Source organism: Haliaeetus albicilla, chromosome 10 (assembly GCF_947461875.1).
Source record: "Haliaeetus albicilla chromosome 10, bHalAlb1.1, whole genome shotgun sequence".
Lineage (NCBI taxonomy): Eukaryota > Metazoa > Chordata > Aves > Accipitriformes > Accipitridae > Haliaeetus > Haliaeetus albicilla.
The window spans coordinates 38,531,018-38,551,288 of NC_091492.1; the positions used below are offsets into that span (position 1 = coordinate 38,531,018).

General features: G+C 42.3%; 1 protein-coding gene across 1 annotated transcript; it reads left to right on the plus strand.

Moving 5' to 3' along the window:
- The first annotated feature begins 465 nt into the window (after nucleotides 1–465).
- LOC104319029 (solute carrier family 2, facilitated glucose transporter member 11) lies at nucleotides 466–19,645 on the plus strand. Its single transcript, XM_069795107.1, has 13 exons — nucleotides 466–1,230; nucleotides 10,538–10,636; nucleotides 11,631–11,791; nucleotides 12,306–12,430; nucleotides 13,300–13,429; nucleotides 14,406–14,554; nucleotides 15,256–15,443; nucleotides 16,769–16,879; nucleotides 17,546–17,647; nucleotides 17,983–18,058; nucleotides 18,211–18,288; nucleotides 18,390–18,517; nucleotides 19,270–19,645. Exons 1-13 carry the CDS (start codon nucleotides 1,204–1,206, stop codon nucleotides 19,474–19,476), a joined length of 1,581 nt encoding a protein of 526 aa, XP_069651208.1. The 5' UTR covers nucleotides 466–1,203; the 3' UTR covers nucleotides 19,477–19,645.
- Nucleotides 19,646–20,271: the final 626 nt, after the last annotated feature.

Below are 20,271 nucleotides of genomic sequence, written 5' to 3' on the forward strand. Positions count from 1 at the left end.
ATGAACACAGAATAAACAGATATATTGATAAGGAAGCCTTTACATTTCTCAGTGTCCTTCATCTTTATGTCATGGTTATGCAGCACTGTCCTTCCCTCAGTACATCCAGACGTTCATGAATGAAACCTGGCTGGAGTGCACAGGCATTCGCCTTGAGAGCAACATGATACTGCTTCTGTGGTCTTTCACTGTCTCTGTGTGCCCTCTGGGAGGACGCACTGGGGCTGTTGTTGCTGGTCCCATGGCCATCATATTGGGAAGGCAAGAGAGTGCTGGATTTTATTTTAAGCTTTGCAGCTTCCATTAGTACAAGAGGAATTATGAGCCCTACAGCACAATACCCACCATAGTTAAAAATCATGAAAACATGTTTTCTATCACAGATCAGTCTGCCATTAACATTCTGGGAGGGAGAAACTACCTAATATGGCGGTATTTAATGTCTCAAAACCCAATGGGGAACAGTTCTTTCTCCCACATTACCTTCTCATCATATTCTGACCCAGCTGAAGTGTTACAAGGATTTCAGCTCAACTCCATAGCACAGTAACCACCTACATAATCACCATCATTTTTGTGCTCAGTTTTCTGCCATCCTTTTAAATAGGAAATCATGACGGAACAGTAGATCAGTCATCACATGGCCTACAACAGAAGGGTCCAGCTGGCAACCTCGAGAGGTGGCTGACTGCATTTGTCCTCGTCTCCTCTGTCTACAAGCTGAGGTCAGCATTTGTCTGCCTTGCCCAGGTGTAAGCATGAACATTCAGCCCATGTATCTGGCAAAAAGTGCCCCAAAGAAGCTCAGAGGAGCTGTGGCCTTGACCTCTGCATCGTTTACAGCCCTGGGGTTGGTGCTGTGAGAGGTTGTTGGACTCAAGTAATGTAGAGCAAGAAGACCACTTTATACTTATTCTTCTCTTTTTTTTTTTCTTTTTTTTTTCTTTACTACCCCTCTTTTTTCTTTCTTTTTGAGTGTCCACATGCAGCAGAGGATGCTGGGCTCTTGCCAGGTTGTAAAATGTACAGTGCAAATTATGTTGGGGTTTTTTTGTTTGTTTGTTTGTTTGTTTTTCTCTAGGGAGCCACTAGGAGGGGAGGAGAGCTGACCATTCCTTTTAGCTAGAAATGTGGTGCCTGCCCTGATTCAGCTCATGGCTCTGCCTTGGTTCTCTGAAAGTCCCAGATACCTCTTGATTGACCATGGAGATAAAGAATCCTGCTTCTCTGGTGAGTTTAGGATGACTGTTAGCCTCTCACTGAGCATGTGAGATCTACTGACTGGGCACATAAACAGTGAGAAGGTTGATTGCCTATTCTTAACATATAGTCCAGCACGTTCAGTCCAAAGCAGATTGAAATGTAGACTTCTTTCCAAGACAAATATTCTGTTTGGTGACTCTGCCAGCCTCCTTAGATGAACATAAAAGCTTTAAGCCCAATACCATGGCTATGTCACTAGTCCCATGGATAATGTTTTTCTAAACCAGAGGACCATACTTGGTCTGTACAAAATATGTGGTGCCATCAATGTTTGTAATTGCATTAGCTGCTGCACCCTTAAATAGTGCCCAGGTGGTGGTTGGGTATGTATTTGTATGAACATCCACAGTAATTCTGAACGCAGATGAATGTATGCTTTTTTGCATCCTGCTTTTGTGCACAGTCTTGGGCCCCGACGTTTTGAGAATGGTGCCACAACTTTTACATGTAAGAAGTATCATATCAAGTTCCAGATATGATCACTTCCTCTTTCCAAACTGAAGAACATTCTATAATCTTAAATATTTTTGATCTATTGAGGTAATTGAAAGGCATCTTCCCACAAAAGACTTTTTTGCTACAATGGTAGGGTCAAAAGGTGGGACTTGTGTTCACAATGGCGAATATGTTTTGTAACTATGAAGTGAAATAAATGCTGGTTGAAGAGCTCATGACCAAATCTGAAGCCAATTCATATTAAGGGATTTGCTTAGATTTGTAGCATACAAATCCCCATATACAGAGCGGCTGGAATTAATTTTCGGGGAATATGTGCTGTGTACCAAGAACATCTTAATTGCCTGCATGTCCCACGGAAGTCACTTGAGATCTGAGTCAGAAGCATGGCTGCTAAAATGGCACTGGTTGGAAATACTGTCTTATCAAACAATGGTCAGGGATTTGCACTCCTTTCCCCCAAATCCTTCAAGAGGCTGCACCACAACTGGCCGCACCACAACTGGCCATCTCTGTGAAGGTAACACCATGATCACAGACTCTGTCCTACAGCTTTCTGCAGCCATCACTTGCTGCTCAATCCATCACCCTGCAGAGCAGGCAAACTGAAGGTAAAGTTCAGGGAATTAGGGGTTCCCTTGTCCTTGCAGCACTGCAGAAGCTCAGAGGCAACAGTGACCTGAGCGGAAGAGATGCTGGCTCAACAGGCTGCTGTTAAAGGTCTGAGGGCAAAGGAGCCTTGGGAGCTCTTCCAAAATCCAGCTTTGAGGTGGCAGCTGATGAGTATCGTTGTGCTGAGCAGCACCATGCAGCTCTGTGGGAATGATTCAGTAAGCAGCCTGGCAGCCACAGCAATCAGCAGCACTGCTGTATCGCAAGACATCAGTGCAAGCTCTTGGGTTTAACATTCCTGCTGCAGGGGAAGAACGAATAGTGGTCTGCTCTGCCTGTGGAGATCTTCAAATCTCAGGTGCATAGTTCCCAAAGTACACCTGTGCATTATGGCAAGATTCAGAGGGATGCTGTCAAAATAGTCTGTATGACAGTGCATTAGTCATTCTCTGCGTGATCCTTCAGGAAAAACAATGGGATGTATTTTCAGACATTTTCCCTCACTGCTTTCTCCTCTTTTCTCTCCCCAGATGTATTTTTATGCAGCTTACGTGTTCCAGGAGGCTGGAATTCCTCAGGACAAAATCCCATATGTTGTAATCATCATGGGGAGCTGTGATCTGATCATGTCTGTCACTTGTGTGAGACTTCTAATGCACTCTGCTGACATGCCGACTCTGTTGAGTCAGTGAGGAGGCTGTTAATTACACATTTTGGATTTACATTGCTTTTCATGCCAAGGAAGCTCTTTATGTACAGCAGCCAGGCAGTCTCTCAGCACTCATGTCCAGACAGGTTAATGCAGAAGTATTTTGTCAGACACTGCATCATCGTCACTGTCTGAAATCTCTAAAAAATGTAACTCTCTTGCTAGTGACAAGATAGTGGCAGAGTTTAGGCTGCAGCTGGGACATTCTCATCTCCCCTGAACACCCTTCTTACCTGACTCCTGCCAGCAGACTCTTCTTTCCTTTGACTTTTCCTTTTTATGCTAAGAAGTGGACAACATCCTTAAAGTAGTTGTAGAGTGAACTAGGCATGGAGTATTGAAATGGGAAGAGGGAGCAGGCAGGAAATATAAACACAAGTTAAATATCTTGTTTTATTTCCCTGAGTTACTTTGTGCAAAATGTGATTCTATATTATGCTGGTCAGAGGCCACTGCTCCTGGGCAGATGTATCTTCATGGCAGGATGGGCCATTGTCTTCATGGTTGCTCTGAGCCAGCAGGTAATAAACTTAATTATTTAAGTGGAATGGAGTTGGGCTTTGCGTTTTGTGTGACTGGGGTGTTTAGTGGTGGCAAATAAGTGTAAGTGCTCTCACTGTTTTTCTGTTGGTCTCTGTGGCTGTAGATTCAGATTAGGTGGATGCCTTTATGTCAGCAGGGCCTGCATTTTCACCCTTATCCTGAGCTTTGGAATTGGACCAGGTCAGTTTCCTCAGTGTTTTCACTGAAACTTTTGGGTCCTGCAGGGGCTTGGAGATGTGTGCAAGCAGCTTACGGAAACTCTAAGACCCTCTTTAGCCACAGCACACTCAAAAGAATGAGGCAATTTCTGCCAGCAGTTTTCAGCTGTTTTACAGGGGCTTCCATGCCCCTGGAAGTCAGTGTTGTGCAGGGACAGTCTGTGCTGTTCTTTGTCTCGTTTCTCCTTACAGCCATCTTGTGATGGCACTTGGAGGCAATTCTTGTCTTAAATGGACAACAAGGGTTTGATTTGCTGCCCAATCCATTAGGGCTGTAGACCAGCATTTCTAATGCTTCACTTTAACCCTAGAGATTGACAGCTACGTTATCTGATTATTTACTTGCAGATACCTGAAAGCACAATTTCCACATCTACTTGTTAGCCTACTAACATGCATTTTCTTGGCAGAACCCATTAGTTTTTGTGGTCGTGGGGGCAGCACACAGGCTGTGTGAGTGTGCAGATGTTTGCGCCATGTGCGAGTAGATGTGAGGTTCTGTTCCCTTACATGAGTTTGAAGGAAGGCAAGTGAGAAAAGAACCAAGCTGCCACTGTCGCATGCTACATAAGTTGGCAGCAATTTCTTGTCCCAGTACCTACGGTGCCATAGGGTTGAATTAATTATAAGCCATTCTCACAGTTGGGTCCTGGTGAGAATAATGTGGATTACAAAACCTTTCCTGGCAGTTTATTCTAACATGAGAGAGTTTGAATAATTAGCCAGTCCTTAATATTTAACCTAAAATTTCCCCACTGCAGTTAATCTCTATTACCACTTGTTCTGGCATTGAGTGAGAATAATTTACTGTTCTCATATACTTCATGTTGCTTTTGCTTGTTAGTATATGTTCTCTGGTTTTTAATATAATGTTAACGGTATTATTAACTTTCTTGCCATTTCTTTTTCCAGCTGGTGTAACAGGAATTCTCCCCACAGAGGTTTTTGATCAAATGTCCTGGCCAGTTGCTTACATGATCTGTGGCTCTCTGCTCTGGTTCAACCTATTTCTGGTTGGAACAGCCCTTCCATTCATTGTGGTGGGTTCCCAAGGCAAAGCAACCACCTGCAGCTCTTTAGTGTTTTGTACAAGAAAGAGGCTCTTATAGTGACCAGGAAAAGAGACAGGGCCTGGAATATCACAAACTGCAGTCACACAGCAAGATAGCACTGCCATGAAAAGTATCTTTATGAGGAAAGTGGTCAGAACTCCTCTAAACCAAACTTCCTTCATGTTCCCTACTGTGATTTCTGATGTGAGGCTGGAAGAGGATTAATATGGGGCATGGATGACCAATATTCCTCCTCTGTCCTCAGCTGAGAACAGCTGGGACTAGAGTTGTGATGTGATTTCCCTTGGCCAGACCCTGGCATCATTCCCTAAGGTGATTCCTGAAGTGAAAGGGAGCAGAACTCCACAATATCCAATCCTGTCTTATTTCCTACTGTGGGTCCCCATTCTATACAATTACATATAGAGAGAAAGACAGAAAAAGACATTTTGAGATACTACTCTTCCTGCTCTGTTAAATCTCCCAAACTGTCCTGGGGACCTGTTGCATCTAGGCATGTGAGGCCCTCACCAGGGTGTACAGAAATACTCCCCAGGTGAAGTTAGTCCACACAGGAACAGAGATTAGCGGCCTATTTGTCGTTGTACAGAATGTCACCAACACAGTCTTGTTTTTTATCTCCTCCTCAGAAAAGTCTAGCACATTTCTGCTATGTCCCATTCCTTGTGGACTGCGTCTGCACTGCACTCTACACTGGGTTTTTCCTTCCTGAGACAAAGGGAAAGTCCTTCCTGGAAACCTTGGAGGCATTCAAGAAATGGAACTTCAAAGCTCAGACCCATGCAGTTTTTTATAAAGGCCCTGGAGAGATCAAACCCACCACATAGCAGAAGAGAGGAGGATGGTATCTGGGGGAAATTCTGCAGTGGTTGTGTTCTTTTGCAGGGACACTAAGAGAGAAGTAGGGTTAGGGACAATATATTACTCTTAGGTTCTTAGGTTCACCTTGAAAAGATATACATGAACTGATATATCCCAACGAAAGTTTAATAATCTGTTTTCAGTTTTTAGTGCTAAGTAACACATACATATTTTAGAATCCATATTAGAGAGTGACAGAATGATGCCTTATTCTATCATCAAGCAACACCATGCAATGCTTTAGCAAATTTCTTCTGAATTTCTTTTATATTTCTCCTCCAGACAAACAGTAACTTCCATCTCAGAAGCCTTTCTTTCCTTGCCCCTGAATCTGGGCTCCCTAACACAGAAATTAATACGATTAAGTTCTGTTTTCAGACACCAGATGGAATTCTCAGTACCTTGTCTTGGTGCTCCCCTTGTTTCTGTTATTAAGTGATTTCAGATAGACCCATACTTGTTGAGCAATAGTGAGCAGTTAATTATTTTCAGCTATAAAAACATGTGACATGTGGATTAGGAAGAAAGCTTCTAGTACTTGCTAAGTGGCTTATTATACAACTGACTTTTGGGCATTGTTTTGCAGACTATTTATTCTGGACTGGTTTTCTTCATGGCTTGTTTGTTGTCTTCCAGACAACTTGTGTTGCAAAGCACAAGTAATTCTCTAGTCCAACTTGTACTGCTCTCACGGACACTGCTGGTGCATCTTTTTGAGTTTTACATCTGCGCTCTGCTAAGGTTAGGGTGTGGTGAGGAGCTCTTACAGCAGCAGCTTATTTTGGATGTGGAGATTTAGATCACAGCAGAACATTCTTCACAGCATGTTCTTGTTGTCTCCATACAGCATATTGGAAAAGACCCAGATGTGGTACTGATTCTTTATAGCTAACCTGGTACAGAACAGGGCAACACTCCTCATTTAATATTGCCTTTCACAGGCATTGGGTTGACTGGTGAAATTTCTTCCAGTTTCTTCTCAAAATCATAATCAAGCCATCTCTTTTCTTTTGGCTTTGTTTGTATGAAAATCACAGGACTGCTGATGGTTACAGCAAAGAAGAACACATACATTTTCAAAATCAGTAGTTAAAGTTTCTTTCAGTATATTTTTTTAACTGCATTTTTTAAAAAAATACAACATTTTTGAATGACAAGACTGTAAACATTTCCGGAGTGTACTACTGTCATGCTGGGCATGAGTGGAGCAGCAGATCTATTGCTCAGAAGAGGAGTCTGTGCAAAAACTGTCTTTCACTACCTAAGGTTTATAACATAGGAAAAATAAAACTAAACTTTTGTTCATTTGTGATTGCTGCTATTTTAGAAATCATTCATATACAGACATGGGCAAGAGCAGGTATCTCTGCTCTTGGACGACACTGAGATTTTGAAATACACAGAATTTTGAGACAAGACAATCAAGAGCAGGACTCCATGGAGCTGGGAACTGCAGAGATACTTTTAATTTCTATAGTTTGGAGAGAGCAGTAAGGGGCAGATGGAAAGAGTAAAAAACACAGTCAAAGCAAGAAGTGCTGATACCATCATGATGGTATCAAAATATTCTGTCATTCCTTTAGTGAGGACCAGAGAAAGGACAGGAGACAGAAGTGAAGCAAAGACGACAAGGCAGTAGAAAAGATACAGGCTAGGAAGCAGGGGATGGACTGAAGAGACTGCCTGGGCAGAGGGAGGGACCTGGCACACACTGCTGAGATGTACACGTCAGAGAAGAATTGGTTAAGACTGGGAGAAGTCCTCCAATGTCCAGAGGTCCTCACCTTGGCCACTTTTGTGGCTACTCCCATGAGTCAGTATTGTTGTGCCTTCCCCCAGAGCCCTGGAAGGACGGAGGCCGTCTGCACCTGACAGTATGAAACACGCCTGTTCAGAAATTATGCACATTTACTTGACTTCCTGAGTTTTGGAGCCAGTCCTGCCAGTACATGTGTCAGAAAACACTAATTCCAACCCCCAGCTTTTTTTCTGACTATGGCCTGAAATCAGGTGTCTTTAGACTGATTAAGCAAAGACAAACAGTGGTTACATTTTAATTGGTCTAATTGGTTACATTTTAATTGCAGCATTTAACAAGTTGGTTAATTGTTACTGAATTAAAACACCTTCAACTGAAAAAATATATGACACTTGTTTACGTCAATTTTCTTACCCTGTGAAGTGTTAAGCAAAAATACGTCTTGAAAAGTGATCCTCAGAGATTCATCGTTCATATTATTGTTTACAAATCAAATCACCGTGCACTGTTGGATTGATTAATAACTATCAACACCAGAGAAAAATAGTAACTGCTGCTGTCCTCAGACAATGCTCCTCTGCACAAGCCACCTCTCACTTCCAACCCAGCTGGGGCTGGGATTCTTCCAGACACCAAAGACATGCAGCATCCTAGCTTGGGGAACTGCCAAGTGCAGCCACTCACCAGGAGAAAGAATCTCCCCCTAAGCTGTTTGAATAACTTGTAAAAGCATTTTAACAGAACCATCTTGGAGACTGCTAGATAAAGAGGCCCTTTGAGAATTATGAATAAGAGTAAAGATGTAATTTATTTATTTTACAGTCAGGATTTAAGACAGACATTCAACTTTCCTACCATCTACTATATATTACAGGGACACACACTTGAACTTTCAGGCAATGACCATTGCTCTTAAAGTGTCAACTGATCCCATAATTCAAGAGTTGAATGCATAGGCTTAGTCAGGCTTGGTCAAGTCAGGCTTCAGAAGGCTTTGCTGTATTGAGGCTCAAAGTAGCAGTCAGGAACTTTTCCTTTAAATGTGATAACTGATTACCCAACCTATGACCTGGGGAGTCCACGCCAGTCCACTCTAGTTTGCGCCAGTATCTGGACTTTGGCTTCCATCAGTGCCTTTTTTATTGTCCTTTACTCAACTCCTGCAGCTCATATTATTTGTCAGCTGCTGCTGGAGCTTCTTTTCCCTAGTGACCTGGCATGAATGCACAGCTTGCCAAAATTATCTGCAGTTTCATCAGTAACCAACACAATAATGACAAACCAAAGTGAGTGTAAACACTGAGAAAGAATGAAATGACATGTTGAAATATTATCTCAGGCTACTCTTTATATATAGAGTGACTTTTTCCAAAGTAACCAAAGAAAGCATCAGGAAAGACCTAGTCTGCAAGTGACGATGACTACCTTTGCATGCAAGTTGGTATATGTTTATCTTTTTTTTCCCCAAATAGAATTTTTGCATACTTTTCCTTTCTGCTATTCTAAAAGACCTGTTGCATAAATTAAGTACAGAAAAAAAAAAATCTGAATCAGATGTGGTTAAAATAATCGTATGAGGTCATATCTGAAATATACCAAATATCTTGCAAGGAATTATCTTTAAAAAGCAAAGAAAACTGGATTTAAGAGCGTGTTTATATTTAATGTCTGATACATAACAGGGGAAGACAAACCAAGGGAGTTCAGACCACAGCAACAAAAAAAAGCTATATGATTTGATAGATGGAGGACGCCTGGAAGACTGAAAAAGTCCTCCACAATAAGAGAGTTATGAATAAAAAAGTATCTGAAAGATGTAAACACCAAAGGATGGAAAACAATCCTTTCTAGTCAAGGAGGTATAGGAATGGATACCCAGAAAAGATAAAACAAAATGTTTTTAAAAACCAATTTTAGGATGACTATGAAGTTAAAAAAATCTTCCTGAATTTAAAATCTATTAGACTGGAAAAATCACCCAAGAGATTCAACAGAAGAAGCAAGCAGTGGTGTTATAGTACAGAATGGGGATGAGACTAAGAAATTTGCTGCAGGTGCAATATAAAATTTGCACTTAGAATAGAGCTTACTGATTTTTTTTGCTGATGGGGAGTTTCCTGCTGATGTGTGACATTTTTTGTAGCAGGAAGGATGCTAGGGATGTCTAGTAGTAGAGACTGTGAATCTCATTTCTTCCTAGTGCTTTGACAAACAGGAGATTGTTGTCATTTAATATATGAATGTGCCAAATACCAAATTTATTTAGAGCTGACTCCTTTGAAGCCAGGGATATTGCAACATGGATAAATTAGATGCCCATTCAAGCAATGGCATTCACCTGATTAGAAATCAGCTTGTAAATGTTTGGCAGTCATTGTTCAGCATTGCTTTTGAATATTATCTGTTCTAGAGATAGAAGTGCAGCATCATGCCATCATTGCTGGACAGAATATCACTAGGACACTCAGTAACAGAGAACAGTGGGAGTGGGAGGGATGGGGTATGCATGTATCACAGTACTATATTGTGGGGGTTACTCTTAAGCCTCCTATCCGATATAGTTCTAAGAAAGGATGAATAAACAATGAAACCAGGAATGCCCTTCAATCCCCAAATGTTTATCCAGTCTCAGCCAAGTCACTGAGCAAAATATTCATTTAGGTGACATAACAAGTGGGAAAGGAGAAGGAGAAGAAAGGACAAATAGAATCGTGCACATAATGCTTGCACATTGCACCATGCTCCTGCAAATAGTTACCCTATGATAGTGCAGATTAAGATGGCCAAAGCTGAAAACAGAAGCACTGAAGTGTGTAACTGGGTTCTGGGAGACAGCTACAAGCTTTGCCTCTCAAATTTCTCACTGTCCTTTGCTTTAGTAGCTGTGGTCTTCTGTTGCACTCTGCACTGGCTCCTTGGTCTCAGAGGAGGCAGGTGCATGGCATTGCTTAAGCTGTTAGAGTTCCTGGAGGTAAAACAGGACAGCTGGGGGCATGTCTGAATAGCTGTACCAGCTTTGTTTGCTGTTTTTATTTCCTCCCAGAAAATGAGCTACAATCTCTTCCTCCTGGCTTTTGTCCTGGGCATTGGTGGATCTTTCCAGTATGGGTTGCAGGTCTCCATTATCAATTCTCCTGCTGAGGTAAGCACGGACAGCTGAAAACTTGAGCTACCAGCATGGATTTCAGTGTTCTCATGCATTCCTGCCTCTATATGCAATCAATAACTTTTTCATTTCTGCTCTCAAAACTAGACTTATTGTGGCTTCTTCGTTCTAAAGAGTGGCTGCTATTGCTCTTTTGTTTCATTTAGCAGAAGTTAAATGTCTGGTGTGACAGAACTGGGAAAGGGGAGGATGAGTGATATCTATAAAGTCAGCCATTTCCCCCTTACTGAGTTGGATTGCTTACAGGACATTCTTCTCTTTCCAGTGCTCAGGGAGTCCTTTGTACCATGTGCTTGGCCACATACACTAGGTCTAAGTGACTGTGAGGTGAAATAGGACAGGGAAGGACTGTAGCTCTAGAGCTGAGGTCAGCACTGATACCTGCAGCTGGAAAAGGAAAATCAGGAGACAGGTTTGTCATCCTGAGTGGTGCCAAGGACATTGAACTCATACTATTAACACATTGGGAACCCTCATCAAGAATGAGGGTGCCATGGAGGTTATGAACAGTAGGTCAGAGAGACCCCACAATGGGCCACATCAAGCGACAAATCCTGATCTCACTGAAGTCACTTGAAGTCAAACCTGGATTTCACCCAAAGCATCAGACAGGAAGCAGCAGGTGGACAAGAGAGACAGAGAGACAAGCCGGAATGGCAAGGAAGATCGGGTAGCAAAACAATCAGGGTTTAGCACATAAACAGAAGACCAACCTGCCACTCTCTTAGTGACACTCACCATTGATATTTAATATTGAGATACTTATTCATTGCACCTTGTTGCTAAAACATTAACTCCGGGGATGTTAGTGGCAAAATTCCCTTTGATTTCACTGGGGCTAAGATTTCAACCAAGGTGTCAATAGAAATGTATCAAAAAGAGCAGTAAGTAGGTAAGAGAAGTAAAAAAGAGGTGCAATTATGCAAAACCATGTTGACTGAGTCCATTGGTTTCTGTTTTTCTTTTAAAGTACATCAAAAGTTTCATCCGTGAGACCTGGCTGAAGAGATACAGCTCTTCTCCCAGCGAAGACATGATTACTTTGACGTGGTCCTTTGTTGTGTCCATTTACAGCATCGGTGGGCTTCTGGGGTCCCTGTCCGCAGGATATTTGTCTGTTAGATTTGGAAGGTAGGAATAGTGATTACATTAGTCTTTCTGTTTACACCCACAACTGCAAAAATAAGTGACTATGTCCGGGGAGAAACACTGCTTGTAAAGTGGCACTGTGAGCAGCCCAGACCTGCTTCAGATGAAGGATCAGTTCAGTGAAGAAACAGAACGGCAAAATCTGCCAATGATCACAAAGAAGATCATAGCCTCTCACTTATAAATTCCAAAGCAAATCCAGTCCAGAGAAATCACATGAGGAGTGCATGCATTTTAAAGTGAATTTCACAGACAACTGCTCACAAAGCTTGTTCTTCAGTGTAGATACTGGCTCCACTAGAGGCATCAAAAGCTTCAACTAGCTTATCAGTCCATGACAAAGTTTTCCCATTCCCATTTCCCATTTACTTCACTGCAGCTGATCTCAGAGGCTGACACAGAGTCTTTAACCATGGCACAATTCATGCCACTTCTGTCAGGCTGTGAATGACACATGGACAGTATTTATGCTCACATTAATTTAAATGAATTCCAGGAAGAAAGCCATGCTGTTCGCCAATATCCCTGCTCTGCTGAGTGCAACTCTGATGGGACTTAGCCGGCTGTGTGGATCCTTTGAGATGATCATTGCTGGAAGATTATTTTCTGGAGTGTGTGGAGGTAAATTAGCATTCCTACCTATGGTATTAAATAGTTGGGAGAACCAGTGACTGATGGTCAAAAAGATTTACCAAACTGAGTATACTGATCACAGATTTTTACTAAACTCTGCAAAGGGCCTGATTGCTGAATGCATTTTTAACTAAATAAGAAAACAGAAACAATTAAATTAATCACATGTGACATCTCCATTTCTCATTCTTTTATCTTTACATCCAATCCATATAAAAAGTACTGCCAACTTGTGAAAAAGCCAACATATGCAATATTTCAGGGGAGCATGCTCGCTATATAGAAAGCTGACCTCTGTTGTTTCTGTTGCTGCTTGTTGTGGCTGATACGGCCTTCCATATTACAGACAAGGGAATGGTTTTCATATTGGGCAATTCTAATTTCCACATGCCTCAGAAGGTTACATTCTGTCAGTGTTTTCAATCCCTGACCAATTGGATAAAGATAATACTAACCAGCAAAAAAAATTCGCTGAGCAAATGGAATATATAGCATTTGTTAACTTATTGGTTTCAAGCACAAAATAAGGCACATAGCATCCTGAGTAGACACTGAAATATATAATCTAGATTAAAGGGATTAACAGCAATCCTGTATATGTGGCTGTAGGAAACATTGTAAGAGAAGGCCAGCCTGCTGAAGGACAGATTTCCCAGGGGAACATACTTAATGAAATATTTAGCAAAGATGCAAGGCCACTGTAATGGGAACATGCTTCATGTCAGGCAGACACATACTCAGCACGGTTAAAAAAGTGTCTCAGAGCCTAACCCTATATGCTTTGCCTGTAATGGTCCCCTCCAAAACACCAGACCTATGGGAGTCTGAATTGCCCTAACAGTCATTTGTCACTGCAGGCTTAGCTCTGAATATCCATCTCATGTATGCTGGGGAATGTGCCCCACGGAAGCTCCGCGGCCTGATTGCCATAACAGCTTCTACTGCCACTGCTGTCGGAAAGTTTGTAGGATTTGCTCTGGGTCTCAGGTAAGGGGGGTCTGAGAGCTATTTAATTTATTGTTATTAAAATATATACATATATCAATGCAAGCTTAGGATAGGCAAATCAGTAACTATTTTTAGACATGTTTTCAGGGTACCCTAGGCAGCCAAACTGAATTAGCTCAGCCCAAATTCCTGACTTAAGTGAATGGGAGACAGAAATCATACAAAATACTTAACCCTGAAGGACACTGTTGCTTCCTGGCAAAGACAGATCAAAATACAGATAATAAAAACCTTTAACAGATTAAAATGGGTTTGAAAGAAATCTATCTTTTGTAAGAACTGATCTTTATGTTTTATTTTTTTAGAAGGAGCAGGGAATATCAGATCCATCCAAACTTTCTTGAAAATACACAAAAACTGGCACACCCTGTCATCAAACACACACGCAAAACCAGAAACGTGTGATGGATTCATTTGCCCTAGCACAGGCTCCTTCTGCCTGTCCTGTGTCAAAAATGGTCCGTCCCGTTCCCACGGCACGCATCATTCTGGTGACAGTATTCTCAAAGCTGCAGGAAACCCAGTGGCTGCTATTTGGGAGAGTCAATATCAGGCTGATAACCCAGTGGATCCTATCTTAATTGTAACTTGAGACTTTGGAACAGAATCAGAGGGATCAGCCACTGCAGGTTCTTTCTTCAGCACTTGTGCAGGGACACTGTTCGTCCCTGTGGGCCCTCAGCTGCTGCAGGAGAATGCAGTTAGCCTTGCTGCACTCGCCACTGAGCAGCAGGTGGCTACACTGTGTAATTAGCATGCTGCAGGCAGCAGCACTCTGCTCTCCCCTTCCACCTCCCATTGAGATTTTCAGTTTTCTGGGATGAGAAATGCTGGAGACTCCTTGGCGCGAGAAGCCAGGACACACACAGCAGGGCCGAGGGACCACCCTGTGTCAGCGTGTGCTCACATGGCCAGCAGTTGCTCAGCTCCTCTCACTCTGCTGGTTTTGTTTCAGAGAAGTTCTCGGAGTAGATGCTCTCTGGCCTGTTCTCATGGCAGTCAATGCGCTTCCCGCCCTCTTTCAGCTTCTCACCCTCCCCTTCTTCCCAGACTCTCCCCGCTACCTGCTCATTGACAAAAAGGACAAAGAGCGATGCATCAAAGGTAAGGAAATGGTCTTTTGCCACTGAAACCACTTTCAGCTTAAATGAAAGACAGCCTCTTCTGTTTTGATATTAGTGCTCTCTTAGCACTAGTATTTCCCTTACCCTCTGCCAGGATCTTCTGAGGGACATGATCACACAGTATCAGTACAGTTTCTGCCCTGAACAGTCAGGGTGTGGATATGGTACTTTCTGGCTCTATGTAAGGAAGAGATGCTCTTTACTGTCATGCTATATCTGTAAGCATTCCAGTTCTTCGGTAACCCTAACAGCAACTACTGACATAAACAGAGAAACAGCCATTGTGGGTTTTTAACTATAAAAAGAGAGAACTCTTTAGATATAGACTTATTTTTTAATGTAGGAGTCATTTTTCCTTGTCTGTGTTTTGGTGTGTGCACTAGAACTGCACCTTTAGCAGGACAGTATTTGGGGAAGGATTGGTAAGACTTTAGGTGTGATTTACATTGAAACACGGTAAGCAGCTATTGGCCAAAGGTGAGGTTGTGATTATGGGTAAAAATAGATAGCAATGAACTGGATCTGTGCCTAATCTGAACCCAGATCTCTAGGAAGTTCACAAAAGCACAGAGCCTGAAGCTCAAATAAGACACTCTGCAACGCAGGAAGTAATCCTCTGAATTCATGTCTGTGCTGATTAGCTTGGACCAGGAGTCATCTTCTTTCTTTGTCTCCTTCCAGCTGTGAAGCAGCTCTGGGGAGATGGTGACCATATGGCCGAAATAGATGACATGATGGCAGAGCAGGAAGCCATCCGTGGGGAGAAGGCTAAGAGCGTTTGTGATCTTTTTCGTGACAAATCTGTCCGTTGGCAGCTCATCACTCTCTTTCTTGTCGCCTCATGCATGCAGTTAATTGGTGTCAATGTGGTACGTGTGCTACTTTTCTCTGCTTTCTAGATTGCTTGCAGTTTCTTGGCAAAAAGTAAGCTCTGCAAAGAGTAGTAAAATGCTGACTGCGACAGTGAATGTAAGGAGGGGATCTGTTGTTACTGTTCCTTATAATGTTTTCCTGTGGAAGTTTGGGACCTGGGATAAGTCAAGAACTGTGTTTTAGCAAGTGTCATCTGAAGGCATCTCTATGGATTACCCTGTTATAGTAAGAGAATGGAAGAGGATAAAATAAAATCCCAAATACGGAACAAGAAAAGAACAGCATAGCCTCCTCTGTGTCTCTGAACTCCAGAATGCACTACCCAAAATTGTTCAACCATTTCAGTACAAACTGAGTCAGGTTTGTAACGTACACTGGCAGTGCATTTCCTTACTCTCACCTCTTTGGGTTTCTTTTTAAATCCTTTAACTTTGCACTTTCTCAGATTGCAGACAATTACAACATCCCAGTTACTGATATATACTCTCTAATGTATCTTTTCTCTGTAACTATCTCTATATATGTTTCAGTAGATAGTATTGAGTATTGGAATAGTTATTGTATAACATGAGCTTACGGTAAAAGCATGAAAGTTTCAAAATCCAGATTATCCAGATTCACCATCCCTGGAGGTATTTAAAAGATGTGTAGATGTGGTGCTTAGGGACATGGTTTAGTGGTGGACTTAGCAGAGCTAGGTTAATGGTTGGACTTGATGATCTTAAAGGTCTTTTCCAACCCAAATGATTCCATGATTAATTTTGCAAATTCAGAAAGACTTCAAGATTCATAAGACCCCTTTCTGTTCTCACTAGTGCAGCAGTAACTATACCATGAAGGACCAGTAGAAATTGAGCATATTAACAGTGGAGTTTCTTATGCTTTAGGAGTGCTTACATCTGGAAAAAATGATGACTATCAAAATCACTGCAAAGGCTTAAAGATGAGGTAGAAAGATAATTTAAACCATTTGTTTAGTATATACTGTCCACATTTCTGTATGCTTCTCATCCAAAGTACATGAGATGCTAATACACGTGGAAGATGTCAGAATTATAACCTGTAACATAAAACAAAGGCCGTGCTGAAAGCAAGCAAAAAAAGAAGAAAAAGGCTGTATTTGTTACTGAGCTCAACACAGAGCTGCTAGTAAAAACTGTTTGGCACAAATAAGCCACATGAAAACATTGAGGATTAGTTACTGAAATCAAGATTTTCACTTTTGTTAAGGCCTGATGAGTTATTTTCTGTCAAAAAAGACAGAAGCTAGTGTAAACATGATCACATGGGTACAGCCTTCACACATTTCTATGCTTTCCAGGTTTACTTTTATGCATACAGTGTCTTTATAAAGGCTGGAATCCCCCCTGCTCAAACCCACTACGTCTCCCTGGGAGTCGGGATCACCGAGATCCTCACCACAGTTCTGTGTGTAAGTGGCTCTTCAGCTGAATTTCATTCTGCTGTAATGCATGGTTCATTTCAATACTCAGAACTACTGTAAAAGGAGCTTCAGGAATCAAACTTCTGCAACAAATCAACCATAGTACTTTGCACTGATTACACAAAATCATCTCTACACACCATGCAAACATGGGCATTTATATTCAATTTATGGTAGGACAGGAGAGTATTTCCCTCAAAATCACAACCCAGCCTGAGCCAGCCTTGGGAGTTCCAGTTTCCCCTGTAGGAAAGGCAGGTGACCATCCCTGAGTCCACTTGTCAGTAAGACTAACGGCTGTAGGATTCATGGCAATTAACAGTGCAAGCGTTTCCATTTTGCTCCCTTGCTATCCTCTGCCTGTGGAGTGCCATCTCAGGCCTCCTCTGCCTGGGCAATGATCCTTGCAGCCCTGCACCTCCCCACCTTCCCCTGCCTCCCTGCACCTCTTGGTCCTGCTCAGGACCTTTATGCTTTTATGCCTCAGGACCCCAGATGCCTTTACTCACCCTCCCAGAGGAGGTACCACATCCCAGTCCCTGACTCTGAAGACATCCCCTACCTGGCCAGTGAAGGCAGCTACTGCAGCAGCTCACTGGTGCCTGCCTTTAAGGTCTGTCCTTTGGAGCTGAAAGTGTATCCTCCTGGTTGCAGGGTTTCCTAATTGAGCGTGCAGGGAGGAAGACACTGCTGTGGAAAAGCTACACTGTTATGGCCTTGGCTTTAGGGCTCCTCACAGTCACTCTTTCACTACAGGTAAGACCTCACACATTAGAGCTGTGTCCTGTCTTCATGTTTTATTGTATGGTAGATATTACTATTTCCCTCCACCCAAATAACTTTTTAGTGGGAGTAGAAGTACTTTTGGGGCTAACCATCGTACTAACAGACATCCGCTCCCAGCCATGTACATGCAGATTAAAGCCAATATCTTTAATACAACCATGAACACTGCCAAGACTATCTTCTTGTGAAGTTTCTGGAAGTAGAGGAAACAGATGTATGTTCAACATTGACACCCTTAGCAGTGATCAATGTTCTAATGGAACTGGATAAATAAAATCTTAATTGCTTTTCATTTCCTACCACAGGATTCCTTTTCCTGGATACCATACTGCTCTGTTGCACTCATCTTTATTTTCATCATGAGCTTTGGCATTGGGCCAGGTTGGTATTTTCTACTGGAATGGTTTCATAAACTCATTCCTTCCTCACTGCAGCCTTTAGGAGAGGTCCCAGGCATAGCGGTTCCACAGTTAGCATGAATCTCTACTCCTCATTCAGCGCAGGAGTAGATATTGCCCTCCATACTGTGGTAGGAGGTAAAACTTCATTTCATATTGCATTTCTACATGCCTTCCTCCTGAAGAGCCAAGCAGCACCTCAAACACTTCCAGGTCAGTTAAAACCATTAACTTCTGTGGCAATATGAAGTGTGAGTTACAGAAGCAGCTTGCAAAATTTCTAAACTTCCTTTTTTCTCCAACATTTTTTTCAGCTGGAGTATTATGCCCCTTGCCCACAGAAATATTTATTCAGTCATACAGACCAGCTGCTTATGTTTTTAATGGTGCTACAAACTGGATCCAACTATTCATCCTTGGACTTTTGTTCCCTTTCATTGTGGTAAGGAAAGTAAGGTGTTTTGTTTCGGTTCAGAGGAGTTTAGACCCTTCTTGAGCCCAGAGCGTACTTCTCTTTTTCAACACTTCATGCAAAGGACAGAGCCCAAACTAATTGCAGTTCTGATGGCCTCTTTCTTTTTACCCAGATTTCTAGTGAAAGCCCAGCAGAACCACAAAATGCTGCTAACTCTACACACAGTTAGAGTGTGACACTGGCAAACACAGAAGTGGTGACAGAGGCACCAGCACTGTCAGATGTCATCTGAATGTTATGAGGGACTCCCTTCTTTTCCCCCTTTGTCCTGTATGTGCATCTCCTTTGGGGTTAATGTGGAAAATGGGCAGTCCCAGAGATCTCACCCAGTACTTGTAAGTAGCAGGAAACTAAAGCCTTTGCAGTTTTGGACTGTGCAAGGAGGGGCAGAGCTAACACACTATGTACCTTCCACAGTCTAGCACAGACTGAGAAGGATGGAGCAGAAAGGAAGAGTAACTGAAGCTCAGCGCTTCTCTGAATTGTCAGTGACAATCAATCTCTGCCGAGCATACAACTTTCCTCCTTAAAACAGGGAAGGAGAATTAGTTCATCTTACCCCTCGGTGCCATTCCCCAGGTGGCAGCAAGCAGGATTTACATCAGCTGAGTCCATGACCAAGTTTTTTAGTAAATACAAAACCAGAAACTTCATATCATAAGAGAAAGAAATCTAGATCAATTTATATGAACATGTTTTGTCTCTTTCTTTATCTACAGGAAGGTCTTGGTAGCTTCTCTTTCATCATTTTCCTGACATACTGTCTGTCCATGGCTATCTTTGTCTTCCTGGTGATGCCAGAGACCAAAGGAAAGACCATGCTGCAGGTCATGGAGGAGTTCAACCGCCTGAACTACCGTGGAAAGAAGAGACAGACAGCCCTACAGCAGAGTAACTGCTCAGTGATGACTGTTACTAGACTTTAATAACAAACTCTCCATTCCATATTTTGCTGTTTTATTACTGTAGTGCCCAGAAGCGTCACTAAGCAAGAAAGAATCCATTGCTCCACAAACAGCACAAATGTGTATTTTAAAAATAATCACCTGCAGTGCAGGATGCAGGATGAACTTGGTCGTTCTCTCCAACTGCTGAAATATGAGCTGGATTAAATCGTCTGCAGAAAAAAATTAAACACAGTGTATAAAGAAATAAGATCTTTGTCAGTCCCTGCAAGTTAGCAGCTGTGTAAACTGAAAACACAGGATCTGCTAATTTTCTTACCAAAACCAGGACTCCACAGTTACTGGAGGAATTGAGTGTGAAAGGTTCAAATGTACAGCATACTTGTGAAACTGAGAGAAGGCAGCAGAGTTTTCACATTGAAATTATCTGCTCCTTTTAACAAGTCAGTGCTGCTGAGCTTTCCCAGAGAAGGAGCTTCAGTCCAGGTGAAAAGAAGTGTTTAGGTCTTTAATCCAATGGAAGAAGAGTATCTTACCTATCAGTAGGCAGAATCGGTATGCAAGTTCCTCCCTCTTACAATTAGACTTGAGACCAAGTACATGGTATAGGGGCAACTAGGACATTCTTGAAGAGCTTATGACCATAATTCTGTGACCTGGAGCAAGGTCTTCACCCTTTGTTTTTGGAGAGGGGGCAGGGGGAACTCATTGCTATGTCTGAAGAAAAAAGGTGTAAAGGAGGTATAAAGTCCTGGTGTAAAGGAGACACTATGCTAGAGAAGCATCCCAGCATAACTTGTCACCTCAAGCTAAACC

Coding starts and splice junctions, on each gene's coding strand:
- LOC104319029 (XM_069795107.1), top strand. CDS start 1,204: ATGGAGATAAAGAATCCTGCTTCTCTG. Junction 17,648..17,982: donor CAGTCACTCTTTCACTACAG/GTAAGACCTCAC, acceptor TTCCTACCACAG/GATTCCTTTTCCTGGATACC. Junction 18,059..18,210: donor GAGCTTTGGCATTGGGCCAG/GTTGGTATTTTC, acceptor ATACTGTGGTAG/GAGGTAAAACTTCATTTCAT.